The sequence below is a fragment of the Siphateles boraxobius genome, unplaced genomic scaffold, assembly GCF_051911475.1.
Source record: "Siphateles boraxobius isolate OS27281-9 unplaced genomic scaffold, OSU_SipBor_1 68, whole genome shotgun sequence".
NCBI classification, from domain to species: Eukaryota; Metazoa; Chordata; class Actinopteri; order Cypriniformes; family Leuciscidae; genus Siphateles; species Siphateles boraxobius.
Window position 1 is genome coordinate 14,613,994 of NW_027509195.1, and position 16,375 is coordinate 14,630,368.

Genomic DNA, 16,375 nt, shown 5'->3' on the forward strand with positions numbered 1-16,375 from the left:
TTACCATAGAAACGGTATTTTTTTATTAGGCCCCTCCCCTTTTGGGCATCATCTTTCATAATTTATTATCAAAAATGTTCTAATCTTGACAAAACACATATTGTCAGAAAGGTCTGAGTCTCAAGGTTCCATATTTAGTGACAGAAGTGATATTTGGATAGAAATGTATTAATTTGTTATGGCAGAATGCATACAATTAAATTCAATGGAATGCAATGGCACCCGGTGGCTATTTTTGGTATAACGCCTAAACAAAATCTCATGGGAACTTCAATTTTTGTGATATCAACTTTAAATTTGGAACACAACTTGGTTAGATATATAGCTTTCATTTTATAGTAATTTTATAGTAAAAAATATTTTGTAAAATATTTATTTTATATTAAAAAAAATATATTAATAAAGTATATTTGATTTACTGTAAATTTTAACTTCCATAACTTTTTCATACTTTAATTTTTTGAAGTGCTTTCACCTCAGTAATAATCTGCCGATTGTTTTCTTTAAAACAAGACCAAACTTAGGTCTATATTCCAAAGCATTCTTGAATTACAACCATTTAGGTTTGTATACTGCATTTTAATGTCAATTATCAAAAGGGGATGACAGCTAAGGGGTTAAACTTAATGAAATTGAGAAATGTGGCTGTGGCAACTGGCTAAAAGTCACTATGAAATCATAATTGACAATTCTTAATTGTTATGGAATATTGCAATGTTTATTATAAATGATTTACCTGTGCACAACATTATTGCAATATTTGTAATAAATTATGTATCTGTTTATTATTCATGTGTCCTCATAATCTTTAATCAAAATAACTTCCCTTCCCTATTACAGCCACATCTCTCCTCTTCTCTGATGACTTCTGGCACGAGGGCGAGACAGCCTGCCAATCACATGAGATCGACCAATAGCAAACCACAACCATCCCGATAGATTCCTGATAGACGAAATCAAGTCCTGCCCTACATTTTTTTCTTGTCCAAGAAGTTTCACTCGGATATATGTGACAAAATAGGGAAGAAAAGACTATTGCAACTTTAAATATTTTTTTAAATATATTTTTAAGATTTGAGTTAAGGCTCCTTTTATTTCAAGTAATGAAAATGTTTGTATGATCAAATTTCAATTACAATAGTTTCTGATTGTAATATCTGCAGATAAATCTGAACTTCCACAGCATTCTTTCCATATAGCTGCCAAAACGTTGCCATCATGGGATAGGTGAAATGTGAAGTCGCGCTCAATTAAACTTTATACATGTTCGCTGGTCATTATACCGAAGATTGCCTCGTGTTATCTTTGGCAGACCTCGGCTTGGCACTTAAATAAAAAGGGATGATGTATTTCCTCATATGTAATTTGCAGTGGGCTACTGAGAGAAGAAAAGGGAAAGAGAGAGAGGGACGGAGAGAGAAAGAATGATGCCTGTTTGACCGGCAGGCGCATGCCAGAAATAACAGAGTGAACCTTACTCTAGAGTCTCATTAGCTGGTGGAAAACAGTTCCCTGGAGGCACAACAGGGTGTAAATACATTTAAAACTTCTCAGACCTGAGGCAGACCTCTGCCAATTTTGTCCGACTCCTTACTCATTCTCAGAGTGAGCGAGATGCACACCCATGCAGATGTAGACTCCACAAGAGCTGAATCCTGGGTCTTAAGTCTCATAAATTCAGGCAAATATATATATATAGCCTATATATATCAGTTGATTTTAGCATACACCCTGAGAAGGCTAAAAAAACTGTATTCTAGAAAATCCGATATGTATTTTATGTCTATTCTTTATTTGATGACAAAACTAAAATTATTACAGAGCTCTAGGATTCGATTTGTCTTTTGTTATTAGTGTGCTCTGTGAAATTTCAAAATCAGGGTTATGCAATTTTAAATTTTACATTTCTGACAAAAAATATTTTATTTTTTTCATCTAAAACATTGAGATTTCCAGACTGTTCTCTTCAGTTAATGTTAAGCGGTTATGGTTTTGGTTATAGTATAGCATGTATATTTTCCTTCTTATGAGAGATTTTTGGAAGTGGAAAGCATGCAGAGTCTGGCTTCAATAGACCAATAAATGGAAGGATTTGGTTTTGATATATTTGATATTTGGGGCAGTCATGGCCTAATGGTAACAGAGTTGGACTGGTGACCCAAAGGATGCTGGTTCGATTCCAGTACCGGCAGAAATATTACTGAGGTGTCCTTGAGCAAGGCATAACTTCCGGGCGCCACTCAAGCAGCTGCCCGCTGCTCCGGGTGTGTGTATCCACGTTTGCAGTGTGTGTGTTCACTACTCACTACTCTGCTCCTAATGTGTGTGCACTTACTTGGATGGGTTAAATGCAGAGGTCAAATTCCAAGTATGGGTTACCATACTTGGCCATCACGTGTCACTTTCATATTAATTAGTCTAAATAATGTTGATGCCTGAAAAAGAGACTTGATATTCAAATGAAACAGATTCAAACTGGCATTAAATGATTTTGGGATTAGATGTGAATAAATTGGGATCAGTATTAGGTTTGGGTTGTCGTTATAGTTGGTATACTTTTAATTGCACAGATATTTAGACAGGGGGAAAAAGCAGCTCAAAGCATCACAACTCATTTCTGTGCCAAGTACTCAACCACAATATCTTAATAGGACCACTTTAACATTGGTTTTCATTGGTAAAGATTGTTATTGTCTTGTGAAGCAGGCTCGGAAAATGCATACATTTTTTAAAAATCTATACATGATAGATGATGTAATTAGAGGTTTATCATTAGGTGTCTAGGCTTGTCCTGAAGAGGGCAGTGGTGTGTTGGTAAAAGCACAGCAGAATAAGGGTTTCTGTATACTGTATTAGTCCAGGGAGCAGGAAACTTGTGTCCGGTTTCACAGAGAAGGCTTAAACTAGTCTCAGACTAAAATGCATATTTGAGCTGTCTTACCTTCCAGCAACTTGCACTGGCCCCTTACAATATATCAGTGCTATTGTTTTGTATCAAGATGCACAACAGTAATATGTTTCTTCTAGGCACATTTATAAAAGATACTTAAATGCCCTCATTTAACGAAGGCCCCATTCTGGCTTAAAGGTGCAGTGTGTGACTTTTAGCGACATCTAGCGGTTCGGTTGCGAGCTTACACTAAGGGCTCAGCCCACCGCTCACCCCTCCCTTTCGAAGAAGCTACGGTGGCTAAAACGGGACAAACATCGTCGTCTGAGACGGCAGAGAATAGCCAGAGTAAACCAAGTTTCTGTACCACAGTCCGTACCACAGTCCATTATAAACCACATCATGGATAAAGTTTACAAAGCCATAGTCAGGTGAGGATCAAGGGTCTTAATACGTAATATAATTATAGTAATTAGTTGATTGTGTCACGAACGTAACCAGCACATTTCTCCCCACATAGCAAACCCATAATACAGCGAAGGAACCACATGAAACTATGCAACTATATATTTTTTCTAACAGGGTAGTAAAAGTTTAGCTGGCTAATATGAGCTGTTACTGTGGCTGAGCTGGTTAAATCGTTAAGCCTTGTTTAAACTCGACGCGTCCGCATGAGCCCAAAGGTGCGTGCGGCAAAAATATCGTGATTGTAAGAGCGCGCGCGCCTCCGGATCCCCTAGACACCATTTACTACACACAATAGGCTTTTTTTCTCTGATTTTGGAAACTCGATCGACTTAAAATGCTTCCAAGATCGACGGGTTGGTGATTCCCGTAACTGTTTTATGGTCAATGACAAGAGTACTAATCAGCTGTCTCACGAACGTAACCAGCACATTTATCCCCACATAGCAAAGCCATAACACAGCGAGGGAGAAGAATTAAGTTACATGAAACAATCCAACTACATATTTTACACCACTGACAAGGGAAAAGTCACTACTCACTGTGTTTATGGCTAGCTTCTAGCTTTATGCGGCTTCTCTTTCAAGGTAGTGACGAAACGCGCTCTGTAGCGCTGTTTATTCGCGTTCGGCTATGGTAGAAACATGACGTCACAATATGTCGACCTTCATAGAAGGGTATTCCCGCACCTATGTAGATATAAATGCCTCATTCCAAGGTAATAAAAACATTACGGTTTATTAAGTAAGTTCTTTATACACCACTGAACACATAGTTATGGATGTCATATTGCATTTCTGTTAATAGATACTCAATTTTTACACATTGCACCTTTAAAAAAATGAATCCTGTGAAAACTTTAAATTTGTAAATTGTATTACCATGAAACCAGTATTTAAAACCTTTTAGCAAGCTCCATTTTTGTCATATCAACTTCAAATTTGGAATACAACTTTTCTAGCAATTATTGAGTCCAAATTTTGTGAAATATATATTTTGTATAAAATAAATTTAATACAATTGCTTTACATTAAATTGTTATAACTTCTTTTGAATTGCAACCATTAAAGTTCAGATCTATGCTCAAAAAGGCGGGTGCCTGTTAACAGGTTCAGTTATTCAAGCTGTTCAAAATAATACTGTTTATGTACAAACATGATCAACCTTTATTGGCAGTAACAAAATACACAATGAAGAGTGAAATCACACCATGAAACGGTTTAACTTATTTATAGCACTCTGGCATTGCTATTGGCATAATGTCAATATAAAAATTACAGATACGCTGACAGTATTTTCAGATATACTGAGCATCATGTCGAGTGTTGGGCGAGGAAGGCTCTTATTCTCTGCAGCAGCTCCTTCTTTACACTGTCAGGCACCAGGGCTGATGAACACAAGAGTTATTATTAACAATATTCATATTTTCATCTTTGGCGATACTTAACACCCAAATGGCATCAATTAAAAAAAAAATGCGTGGGATGTAGTTACATGGGTTAGTTCAACCAAAAATTAAAATGATCCCATAATTTACTCACCCTCAAGCCATCCTAGGTGTGTATGGCTTTCTTCTTTCAGCCAAACACAATCGGAGTTACATTACAAAATATCCTGGCGCTTCCAAGCTTTATAATGGAAGTGAATAGGGCCTGAATTTTTGAAGCTCCAAAAAGCGCATCCATCCATCATATAAGTAATCCATACAGGTCCAGTGGGTTAATAAATGCCTTCTGAAGCAAAGTGATATGATTTTGTAAAAAAAAAAAAATATCCATAATTATAGCTTTATAAACTGTGTGAGTGCCTTTTGGTAACCACAATTTGTTTTTGCCCAGCCCTATTTGTTTGAACCGCAAGAGGAGTCTACTCTTACCTAAGCTTACGCTGCTACTCCTACATCATACATGGGGTCAGAGGTCACTCTTCCACCGGAACTCGACTCGCGTACGGCCGTTACCGGAAGCCAGTGAGTATAGTTTATAAAGTTATAAATATTTATATTTTTCTAACAAAAATGCATCGCTTCTCTTCTGAAGGCCTTTATTAACCCACTGAAACCTTATGAATTACTTTTATGATGGATGGATGGATGCATGCACTTTTTGGAGCTTCAAAAACTCAGGCTCCATTCACTCCCATTATAAAGCTCGGAAGAGCCAGGATATTTTTTTTTAATATAACTCCGATTTTGTTTGGCTGAAAAAACAAGGTCATATGCACCAAGATTGGTTTGAGGTAGAGTAAATTACGGGATAATGTTAATTTCAGCCTACCTCTTCCTTTAGGGGTAACTCCAGCAACCAAGTCCTCTACAGTAACATTCTCTATACCTTTCTCCTTGATCACCTCTGCAAAACAAAAATGATGCTGCTTTAAAAACAACCACGGAGCATATGCAATGACTTGAGAGAGATCAGACTAGCATTCCTACCTTTGCAGAGTGCTTTAAGCTGATCTCTCCAGCCACACTCGATGAGCTTGGCTCGAAGCAACTCCTTTAACCTGATCAAAAACAAAAGCAAAGACAAAGAGATTCATAGATGAAATGCAGCCTGTATGGGATATGCCTAAAAACTTAGTTCTCTACCTAGAAAGCATTTCTACAATAAATGCTGTCTACAATAAATGCTGTCTACAGGGTTTTCACAGCTTTCAACCAATGAATGTCCATTTCCTTTCCAGTCATTTGTGACTACTCACAAAGAGCTATTTGTAGCCAAACTAAATACAGTAGAGTAAAATGTCTAAAACATTTCTGAAATGACTTAGATTTCATAAACTCAAGGAATGTGTGTCGAGGTAGGCAAATAACTAGTGTTTGAGACTATGATGCCCAAAAACGTTGTACAAGAACGTAACGTTAACTTGCTAGGTTTTAGTTCATGGAGGAACATGAGGATTATATGCACTTACCTCTCCCTCTCACCCATTTCAATTAACTTCTGGTTTATAGCGGCCCTCATTTGTGATTCTTTACTCATATTAATCTGAAATAAGAAGTAAAGATGATAAAACGTGACGTGATATCGAGCTCGTATTGATAGTACCAGAGACAAAGGTTGTGTCCACTCACAAAACACATTTCACGTCTTATTTTTACATTACGCATGAATAAACAAGACAAACATCTAACCGGATTTTTTAAAGAAAGACAAAAAAAACCCATTTAATCAGATGCACTAGTTTGCATTTTTGGTGTTTTGTAAACGAACACTGGTGGACTGTTTTATAGCCCGTTACAGAAGAAGCATAACAAGTCAACGTTGTTGAAATATAATAACTTAATATTGTTTAATAAACGTACCAAATACTGACGAAAATAAGCATAATGTTCTCATCAGCGTGTATGCGGACCTCTCTTTGCTGTTGTTTGTAGCCGGCCGTTCCGCACACCGCTTATCTTCCCCAGAGAAACACGATGATTGGCGGAAGGTTCCTTCCTATTTATGGTTCCTATGCATTTGCAATGTGCATGGCGTTCTAAATTTGTATGGTTTGCCCCAAAGTAGACCCGAGTCCTATGTTTTTGAATATATGCTAAACTACTCTAACGTTTTAACTGTCGTTAAAATCTATTCATTGATCTATGCCACTAGGAGCAACCCATGGTTTTAGGCCTGTCTGAACCAACATCGCAAATACCTCACGTCACGCAAGAACTTTCGGTCAACTTTTTTGAAGGTTGAATTACGCTTTATGTAATTACACGCATTGATACGAAATTAATATTTACATTTTCTTTTCTTTTTTATGAAGGTATCCTATAGCCTACCACAAGATGGCAATGTCACACAGAGCGTTAATCCAATGTTTTCTCAAGGGTGTCTACTTCTGATTAGATCAGGTAAGAATTTGAGAATACAAATAAGAATATCATGTAAATGCCTCAAATATGTAAAATAGCACTGAGTTATGCAGCTGTAGAATAAAGTTATAAGCTTTGCTCATAAATTTTCCAAACTGCATGTGATAAAGATGTTCATTAGGTGAGACCAAAGATGATTGAGCACTCATGAATAAACTAGATAAAAGTTATGTTGGCAGAGAATTGGTGATGAGATCTGTATTTAAGGTTTGTTTCATCTGCCATGTCACTTAGGATGGAAATGCAAATCTTTCTGGTAACTTGAAGAGGAAGTTTTAAAGTTTATCCCAAAACGAATATTCTGCCATTATTTCTCACCCTCATGTCATCCACTTTTATTCACTTTATTCTAAAGGGTTATTTTAAGGATGTGCTGTGGTGGTCAATCTTTTTTTACTCAGCTACAATGAATGGAAACTGGAGCCCTCAAGCTTCAAATAGCATGCAAAAAAAAAAAAAAAAAAAAAGCATCATGAATGTATCACACACATAATCCATCACTTTTTATGTTTAGCACGAGTGAGTAAATGATGCCTGAATTTTCTTTTCTTTTTTTTGAATTATTCCTTTAAGTTATCATCCTGTGTAGGAAACTACTGTTGCAAACCTCCTTCAGAGAAGACATTAACACCAGAAACTTGGTTAAATATGTTATAACATTAATTAAACCTACATGTCTGTGATGGCCTGCGTGACTGCCAACATGTCAGTTTAAATAGAGTTGAAGTGTGTCCTTCTCTATGGTGGTTTTCTGCTTCCATGCACTTGTTTCACAGAATAACTATTTCTGGAAAAGCAGCAGCCAGAAGCCTTTCAGTGAGGCAGAAGAAGTCATCCTGACTGGCTGTTTGATGCAGACAGAACACCTGTGGTACAGATTAAGTAAGTCTCAGGTAGAACACTTTATTTCACTGATACATATTGGTTAGTCTTGACTATTTATGCCAAGTAGAACGTATGAAAACGAACAACTATGCACAATTAAAAAAAGGTTGAGGTCAGTAAGAAAGTAATTATTTAATACTCAGACAATAAGCATTAAATTGATCTAAAAGTACAGTAAAGACATTGTTTGAAAAAGTTATAGTTTAAATTATCGCTGTTCTTTTGAGCTTTATATTCATCGAATAATCCTTAAAAAACATATAACGGTTTCCACAAAAATAGCAAAAAATAGCAAAAATATTATTTTAACAAATACACATTTTTAGTCAGAAAGGTCTCTGAAACATATAACTTGACATCAGTTCTTGCTCTTCAAGTCTGCTTTATAATTACAGATCTTAAATATGGCTGATATATTTGAAGCAGCCTGGCAGGTGTAGCTGACTTCCTCAGTTCTAGGACCAAACCTCTGGTGGTTAGACAAAAAAGTATAACAATTATCTAAATTGTATAATTTCCACCCACATCAGCTAAACCAGGGGGGTGTCATAAACTGCTAAAACGTGTGGCATTGTGCTTTTTAAGGGGTCTTATTATGCTTGATTTGCAGACCCCATGACAGTCTATTACCGTGGATTTGCTCATCTCTAGTTTAATTAAACACTCTACTGAGCTTTTAGATGCCTCATGATTTTTAATTGCCTTTGATTTACGGATTTCTAAGCATTGCAAGCTCTGGGCTGAATGGCCTAGGGTTCATAACGTTTGCCGTTAACACCTTTCCAGACATTGTGTGTTGATTTTTATTGATACTGGCCGGTAAGTGTGTTAAAGTCATGAACTGAGGCTATACTATTTAAGGGGTGAGCGAGCACTCAAGTGGAAACGTCCTGGTTTGACAGAGCGATTGACGGGTTACAAGGTCTGTTATAAAGTCATTGTGTCTCTTTAAACAAGAGAAAAGGATGGTAAGATTGATAGTACTCACATGTGAAATCCAGAAACAGCTTGTTAACTGTCCTTCTCAGGGATTTATAAAGATTGTTCCTTATTTAGTCTCCTTTCAGCTTAACTTCAAACTTTTTGTGCAATTACAAGTTCCCGAAATAAGCAATTAACTGTTGAAATATGAGGTGCAGAACATAATCTGACAGTTGTTAATGCGCTGAGATATAAATTCATAATTAATCATCAAAGTTGTGATAGGAGGTGAGCAGTCAAAACATCCTCTTTTCCCTTGGCTTGATACATTTTTATCCTCCTTTGCCTGTTTCTTTTAGGCTAATTTTTATCATTCACCGTCCATTGAAGTTAAGTGCAGATGAGACTTGAGCCGAGGAATGTACTGGGATATTCAATCGAGATTCTCCTTGGATGAACAGTATCCTCTTTAAACCACTAAAAACTTTAATGGCTTACAGGAAAACCATAAATGTTAAGTCTTAGGAAAATGTCATATTGGTCATAGGCCTTTTTTAAGGGTTAGAAGAATCATTAAAACAGCTTAATTGATTCAGTAAGTTTCTCCAGGTGGTGTTTTATGGAAGGGGACATGGTGATTCACAATCTCTCTCTTCTACAGCCTTGTGCAGCACTCGATCTACCACTTACAGCTGCTAATGCCTGGCAACTTCACAGCCGCCATTTAATTTGTCATGATCCGGGGCCATTTGCCTTTGTTATATAATTTAGACGTCAGTGTTAAAGACGCAGGAGAAATCGTGATCTTGCTTGGCATTATTCAGAAAACATCACTATTGCATGCTGACTAATACTGAGAAAGAGTATCAGATGTAAAGAGACTTCCTGCTATTAAGATTTTTGGCTATTAATTGTAAAAATCTATCTATATGTCCAGTCTAAATGCATCTAGAGCACATAGTAATTTGACCATTCTGTTTAAGCCCACTGCATTTACCCTTTTTTTGTCAGCGGCCCCTGGTTGCTGGCTCCTAATCTTTGTTGAATGACTCCTTGTGTGATATTTTTATTTATATATTTGATTTGATTTTATATTTATATTTACATTTATGTTGTTATTGATATATAAAACTATTAAAAATTGTTTGCGTTAACTGAAATAAACCTTGAGTAAAATAAAATTAAACACACTTAACTTAAATGAAAAGGGTCACACTTTAGATTAGGGTCCAATTCTCACAATTAACTAACTATGACTTTTGCCTCAATAAACTCTGAATTATTGCTTATTAATAGTTAGTAAGGTAATTGTTAAGTTTAGGTGGGTAGGATTAAGTGATGCAGAATATGTTCTTGCAGAATATTATTCTGTTCTTGCATTAATATGTTGCTAATAAATGCAGGGTTATGCTAATAAGTTAATAGTGAGAATTGGACCCTAATCTAAAGTATTACCAAAATGATAAATAAATATAAATTAAAACTAAATAAAATGTATTAAAAAATAATAAAATGATAAAAGCACATCATTTAATCAGCGTTGTCATGATGTAATTTCCTGTGGATCCAAAGTGATTAGTCATATGCCATTTACAGCATTGGTTACACAAAACTTGTGTTAAAAAGGGCCTGTGAGCAAATATGTTTAATCAACTACTATTAAGATGAATGGAAATGCTGAATTTATTCCTTGGTTCTTATGGCTGGTCGGGAAACCTTTTTGGAAACAGCCATTGTTTTTGCACAACTTGCTTACAGCTTTAAAATGTGTTAGAACTGTCGTTATGCTTAAGAAATTCCACTCTGTCATTCCCGACCCAGCATCTGTTGCACGTCTCAGATTGTAAAAGTGTGATTAGAATACTGAAATGAATGAGTCTTTCTGCTTGTGCTCATTACCTGATGTCATTGTAGAGATCTTCTCTTGAGAGAAGAGACAGCCTGAAGATTTAGGGCTCAGGTGGGAACGTTGAAGTGTGGAGGATGCGTCTCTCTCATCAGCGACACTCGTTTGCTTCAGCTTTAATCAGTGCAAAACCGGTTTGGTGCAAAAATCACTAATTGAGGAGCAGAGCATGCGGTGGCATTTATTTGATGATTATGCAAGCTGCTTTGGGAAATTGGTGATTGTGCCATTGATGAAATCTTGTTTGAGATGCAGCGGTAAAGTACATCTCTCGTGAGAAGCTGCTCTGCGTACTCAAGCCTGGCATCAGGGCTGTCACTGACTGTCAATTCCTGATCTTAATTAACAGGGAATCAGCATGCTTTCCATAACCCTGCTACCCCAGGGTAACCCCATCACATAATCCCTCCTTTTGCCACAGCAATCTTGACCTCAACAGTACCATAACCTATTGTTTATTTGTTTGAGCTCCACATCTATACTTAGCAGCTAATCTCAGTGCCACAAATGGGTTTCCCTCAGCGAGCACCGGAGGAGAGACACACTTGCTTAAGTTATAGTCATGGCTTTGATTCTCTCGGCCACCTGCAGATCTGCAGTGTTGTTGCATGCTTAATGAAGTAAGTCAACACTGAATTTGAAATAAGGCACTCTGTTGTGGTCGATAGAAATGCTGCAAATAAATCCTGAGATGACAAACATCAGTGCGGGAAAGATGGAATTTATGAGGTCAGCTTCCACCTCAAGTTAATCACGTGGAGGGCTATTTTAAACACATTCAGCATCAGCACCACAGCCTAGGGCTTCAATATAGCAGATGTGCTCAAAGTAAAATTGAGGTGAGAGCTTTTTTAGGTCTATGTTTGTTTCCTCTGCCAGTATCAGTCAATATGTTCACTGTCTCTGTGGAGTTGGAGTTGCTGAACTGCAAATTGATGATGTGGGTGATGATAGACTCATTTTCTTTCATTTGCCTTTTTTTCTCCAGCTATTATTCTTTTTTTGGTTGCTTGTGTACTTTTTCCAATCACGGCTACACAATGTAAAAACAACAATTACACATCTAGGGCACTCAGAGAAATCCCTGCTCTTGTTATATAATGATTATTGCCTTGTGGTAGCATCGATGTTAAGAGTAAATTAAAAGTAGCTTTTACAGCTTTTTGTTTATTCATTAAAGGTGCCATGTGTAAGAATTGAGGTAAAAATATCCAAAAAATTAGCTACACGCATCAAAAGAATGAGAAGAAATAAGGGCGATGATGTCATTAAAAAAATGACAAGTTATACGGCTGCAGAGATATCAACCTGAATTAGCATGCTAAATTACTAGCCACGGCCCGACAGGTGTCATAATACCAGTTTCGGCCATGGGAGGCGGTATGCGGCAACACCAGCCAAACTGCAATGCACGAATAACTCGCACGGCTTGTGGGCGTACTTGAACCTGATGTGTTTGATAGTTAGCTCTACCCACAGATCCGATCCGGTTTTCCCCTGTTATCTATCAGAACCCGTCTCTACCAAGCTGATGATAAAATGTATTTTCATAATTATATATTATGTTTATTAAATTGCTTTCCTGAGGTAAATCTGACATATTTGTTCTCCAGCTATGTTATTGACCTCTGCACGCTGATTAAAAAAAATGATTGGTTGATATTATGTTTGAGGAACACATTTTGGTAAGTTGTAGCCTACTGTATCTTTCAACAGTGTTCGTGTTTTTTTTACTATTAGCTAGTAGAGATGATCGGTTCACGTGCGCTAGGGATCTGTCGTGTAACATTTACAAGCGCCAAAATGGTATTTATTGTTTGAATTAATAAAATTGACAGAATCTGAGAGCTGAGATTTTTTTTATATCATAACTAACCTGCTCTGTCTAGTTTGTCGGTCTCCGTGTCGTCTTTGCTTTGCGATTTTTCTGTGCGTGACAAAATTGATGTGTGGCGTGACTGAGAGCGTGTGAAAAATGTCAATTGTGTGTGTCTCACGGTGAATTCGTGAGAGTTGGCAGCTCTGAATGGCGCTAGCTTGGTCAACATCAGCGAATGCTGTCTGTCAAATTAATGTAATTCAAACTAACAATAAAAATGTAATATCATCAAAACGAATATGAACATATTCACTGGTAAAGGTGAAGGGGAGTAGCTTGAAGATGTCATTTAAAAATCACTTGACATCAACCAACGTTCCTCTGGAGTCAAAACGTCCTCTATTAGGAGTTGGCTCGGCTTCGGCTATGGCTCTAGGGTCGTTGTGAAGGTAGGGGCGGAGCATAGAGACTATGCCGTTTCTCATTTGTTACTCTAGAGTAGACCAACTCACTTTCTGGAGGTATACTGCCCCCATCTGGTATGGAATGTGGAGTATGAATTGATTTTTTTGGCGGACATGACACAAGGCACCTTTAAGTAAAGGTTTAGTGCGTCAAAATGCTCCCTTGCTGTTTTATTGTATCCTATATTTCATATTCAGTGTTATAAAGTTAAATTTGTCTTGGAATTGGTTTGATCGGAGTTTGTGTAAAAAAGCAATCCGACTCCAGTCTCTAGGCTTCATCTTGCTGCTTTTTTGTAGTGTATTTATTTTGAAAGTCCCCCTGGTGAAAATCTAGCTTTTTGAAAGTCTATTTGTTTTTTTTAATATGCTTTATGACAAACCATGTGCAAATTAAGTCAACACCATTGCTGAGTATTTTCTCCTTAAAGGTGCAGTGTGCGATGTTAGCGACATCTAGTCGAGTTGCACTAAGGGCTCAGCCCACTGCTCACCCCTCCCTTTCGAAGAAGCTATGGTGGCTTAAATGGGACAAACATATCGTCGTCTGAGACAGCAGAGAATAGCCAGAGTAAGCCAAGAGTGTGTAACATTGTCACTGTTTCTGTACCACAGTCCATTATAAACCACATCATGGATAAAGTTTACAAAGCCATAGTCAGGTGAGGATCAAGGGTCTTAATATATAATATAATAATAGTAATCAGCTGATTGTCTCACGAACGTAGCACATTTCCCCCCACATAGCAAGGGAGAAGAACCACATGAAACTATGCAACTATATATTTTTTCTAACAGGGTAGTAAAAGTTTAGCTGGCTAAATATGAGCTGTAACTGTGGCTGAGCTGGTTAAAGCGTAAAGCCTTGTTTAAACTCGACGCGTCCGCATGAGCCCAAAGTTGCGCGCGCCTCCGCATCCCCTAGACACCATTTTCTACACACAATAGGCTTTTTTTCTCTGATTTTGAAAACTCTTCGCGATCGACTAAAAATGCTTCCAAGATCGACTTGTCGACCGCAATCGACGGGTTGGTGATTCCTGTAACGTTACTGTTTTACGGTCAATGACAATAGTACTAATCAGCTATCTCACGAACGTAACCAGCACATTTATCCCCACATAGCAAAGCCATAACACAGCGAGGGAGAAGAAATAAAGTTACATGAAACAATCCAACAACATATTTTACACCACTGACAAGGGAAAAGTCACTTCTCACGGTGTTTATGGCTAGCTTCTAGCTTTCTCCTGCTTCTCTTTCAAGGTAGTGACGAAACGCGCTCTGTAGCGCTGTTTGTTCGCGTTCGGCTATGGTATCAACGTCACAATATGTCGACCTTCATAGAAGGGTATTCCCGCGGTTATGTAGATATAAATGCCTCATTCTAAGGTAATAAAAACATTACGGTTTATTAAGTAAGTTCTTTATACACCACTGAAAACATAGTTATGGATGTCATATTGCATTTCTGTTAATAGATACTCAAATTTTTTACACATTGAACCTTTAAAACTGCAGTGTACTAAAGACAAAAATGTAGTTTGAAATCTCTATTTGTTTTTTTCTGACGTCACAAACTACCTTGTAACCAATCACGTCAACATGTGATCATTAACGAGTGGTTCTCTGAGCTGGTGTGAGTGAGTGGAGGCGGGGCTAATTTGCATATTCATAGAACTACTAAATGAGGCAAGGGTGTAAAGTTACATTCAACCTATTTTAAGGCATGAAGATTTTTTTCACGGAAAAAACATTTAAATTTGTAATTTTGATGATCAAAGACGAGTTTTAGGGGATAAAATGAGTTAAATACACTATAAATGTTTTGTTTTTATTACGCTATAAAATGTTTTCAAGTTTTGCTTTAGTTATATTAAATCAAAAAGTATCTGCTTAAGTTTAATGCTGTATATGTTTTGTGATTTTATATCTCAAAATTGCAACTGTATTTGTCATAACTGTGACTTTGTATTTCACAATGTGACAATTCCTTATTTTAAACGTCTCTATTAAATCTCCATTTTTATTTATCCATTTTTATTTTAGCTTAAATGTTATAGTTATGTATGTTTCATAGCTTGCAGTGTAGCCAATTACATAAGTAGCTTAACTGTATAGTTTAACTGTTTAGTAAGCTAAACTTTTTGAAAAAGCTTTTCCAAGACTGGATGGTGGATCCATCTGGTAATGCCAACTAACGCCGCAGTGTGGGACTCAGTCATGTTGTTTGTGCCAAATGACTACTAATTCTTGCTTTCAGATAAGCATGGCTGAATATTGGATGATTCTTTTGGGAGGGTGGCGAAGTCTGGAAAAACATCCAGCTTTGGACTGTGACCAGTTTGCGAACTGCCATGTCATTTTTCATGCAGCTGTGTGGAGTGTCAGAGATGGACTGAGGATATTTCTCATGTCCTTCTGCTCTCTGTCGATGGGATAGGCGGCAACACTGCCCCTACAGGAATTCATCAACTGGAGTTTCCATTAAGAGATAGAGTTACTTAGGCTGAAAGCAGTCCTCTGGTACTTTGGCTAGTTACAAAACTCACATTTACACAGCATATTTACTAGATAATTAGTTCATTAACTTGCAGGCTGAACAGCTTCTTTTAATGCCATGTTGTCATTTCTATCTCCTCTGGTCATACAAGCTGGTATAAAAGACATCCTCTGGTAATTTACTGTTAATTAAAATATAATACATGGTATGGAATACACCAGGAAGTCTCAAAATAAACTAATTATACACAAATACATAATTGCAAGACGTCTTACTCAGTAGGCTTTAAGTTTGCACATTCCAGCATACACATTTGTGGATGTGCACATACTGGTGGGGAAATCCTGTCTGAATCTAGGGTGAATGTGATGTGTGGTGACATTCAACTGAGAATTAATAACCATGAATGCAGCAAATGACCTTTAGGGTTAGAGGTTTGAAGACTCCAATCTAATAAGCACCAGCCTCCTCAGTGTTGATCTTCAGCCCAACCAGAGACAGAGTCCAGTGTGTTTGAGTCCATCTTTACTAATGGTTTATTGATGAACTTTAGCTAGTATTTGGAGAAGCTTTATTGCTGCCACAGTGATTGATCTTAGGTGGAGACTCGAATGGTAATAAATGAGCTTAGGTCAGGAAGGCTCATGCGACTAA

At 37.2% G+C, this 16,375-nt stretch overlaps 1 protein-coding gene across 2 annotated transcripts; it reads right to left on the minus strand.

Moving 5' to 3' along the window:
• Window positions 1-4,070: 4,070 nt before the first annotated feature.
• Window positions 4,071-6,800, minus strand: eny2 (ENY2 transcription and export complex 2 subunit). 2 transcript variants are annotated; one of them, XM_077215025.1, is made up of 5 exons: window positions 6,713-6,800; window positions 6,272-6,345; window positions 5,790-5,860; window positions 5,632-5,706; window positions 4,071-4,742 (listed from the first exon to the last, which is right to left on the minus strand). In XM_077215025.1, the coding sequence occupies exons 2-5, from the start codon at window positions 6,337-6,339 to the stop codon at window positions 4,669-4,671; spliced, it is 288 nt and encodes a 95-aa protein (XP_077071140.1). In that variant the 5' UTR covers window positions 6,340-6,345; window positions 6,713-6,800; the 3' UTR covers window positions 4,071-4,668. The 2 variants fall into 2 exon arrangements, with proteins under 2 accessions (XP_077071140.1, XP_077071139.1); XM_077215024.1 differs by having other exon boundaries at window positions 6,663-6,766.
• Window positions 6,801-16,375: the final 9,575 nt, after the last annotated feature.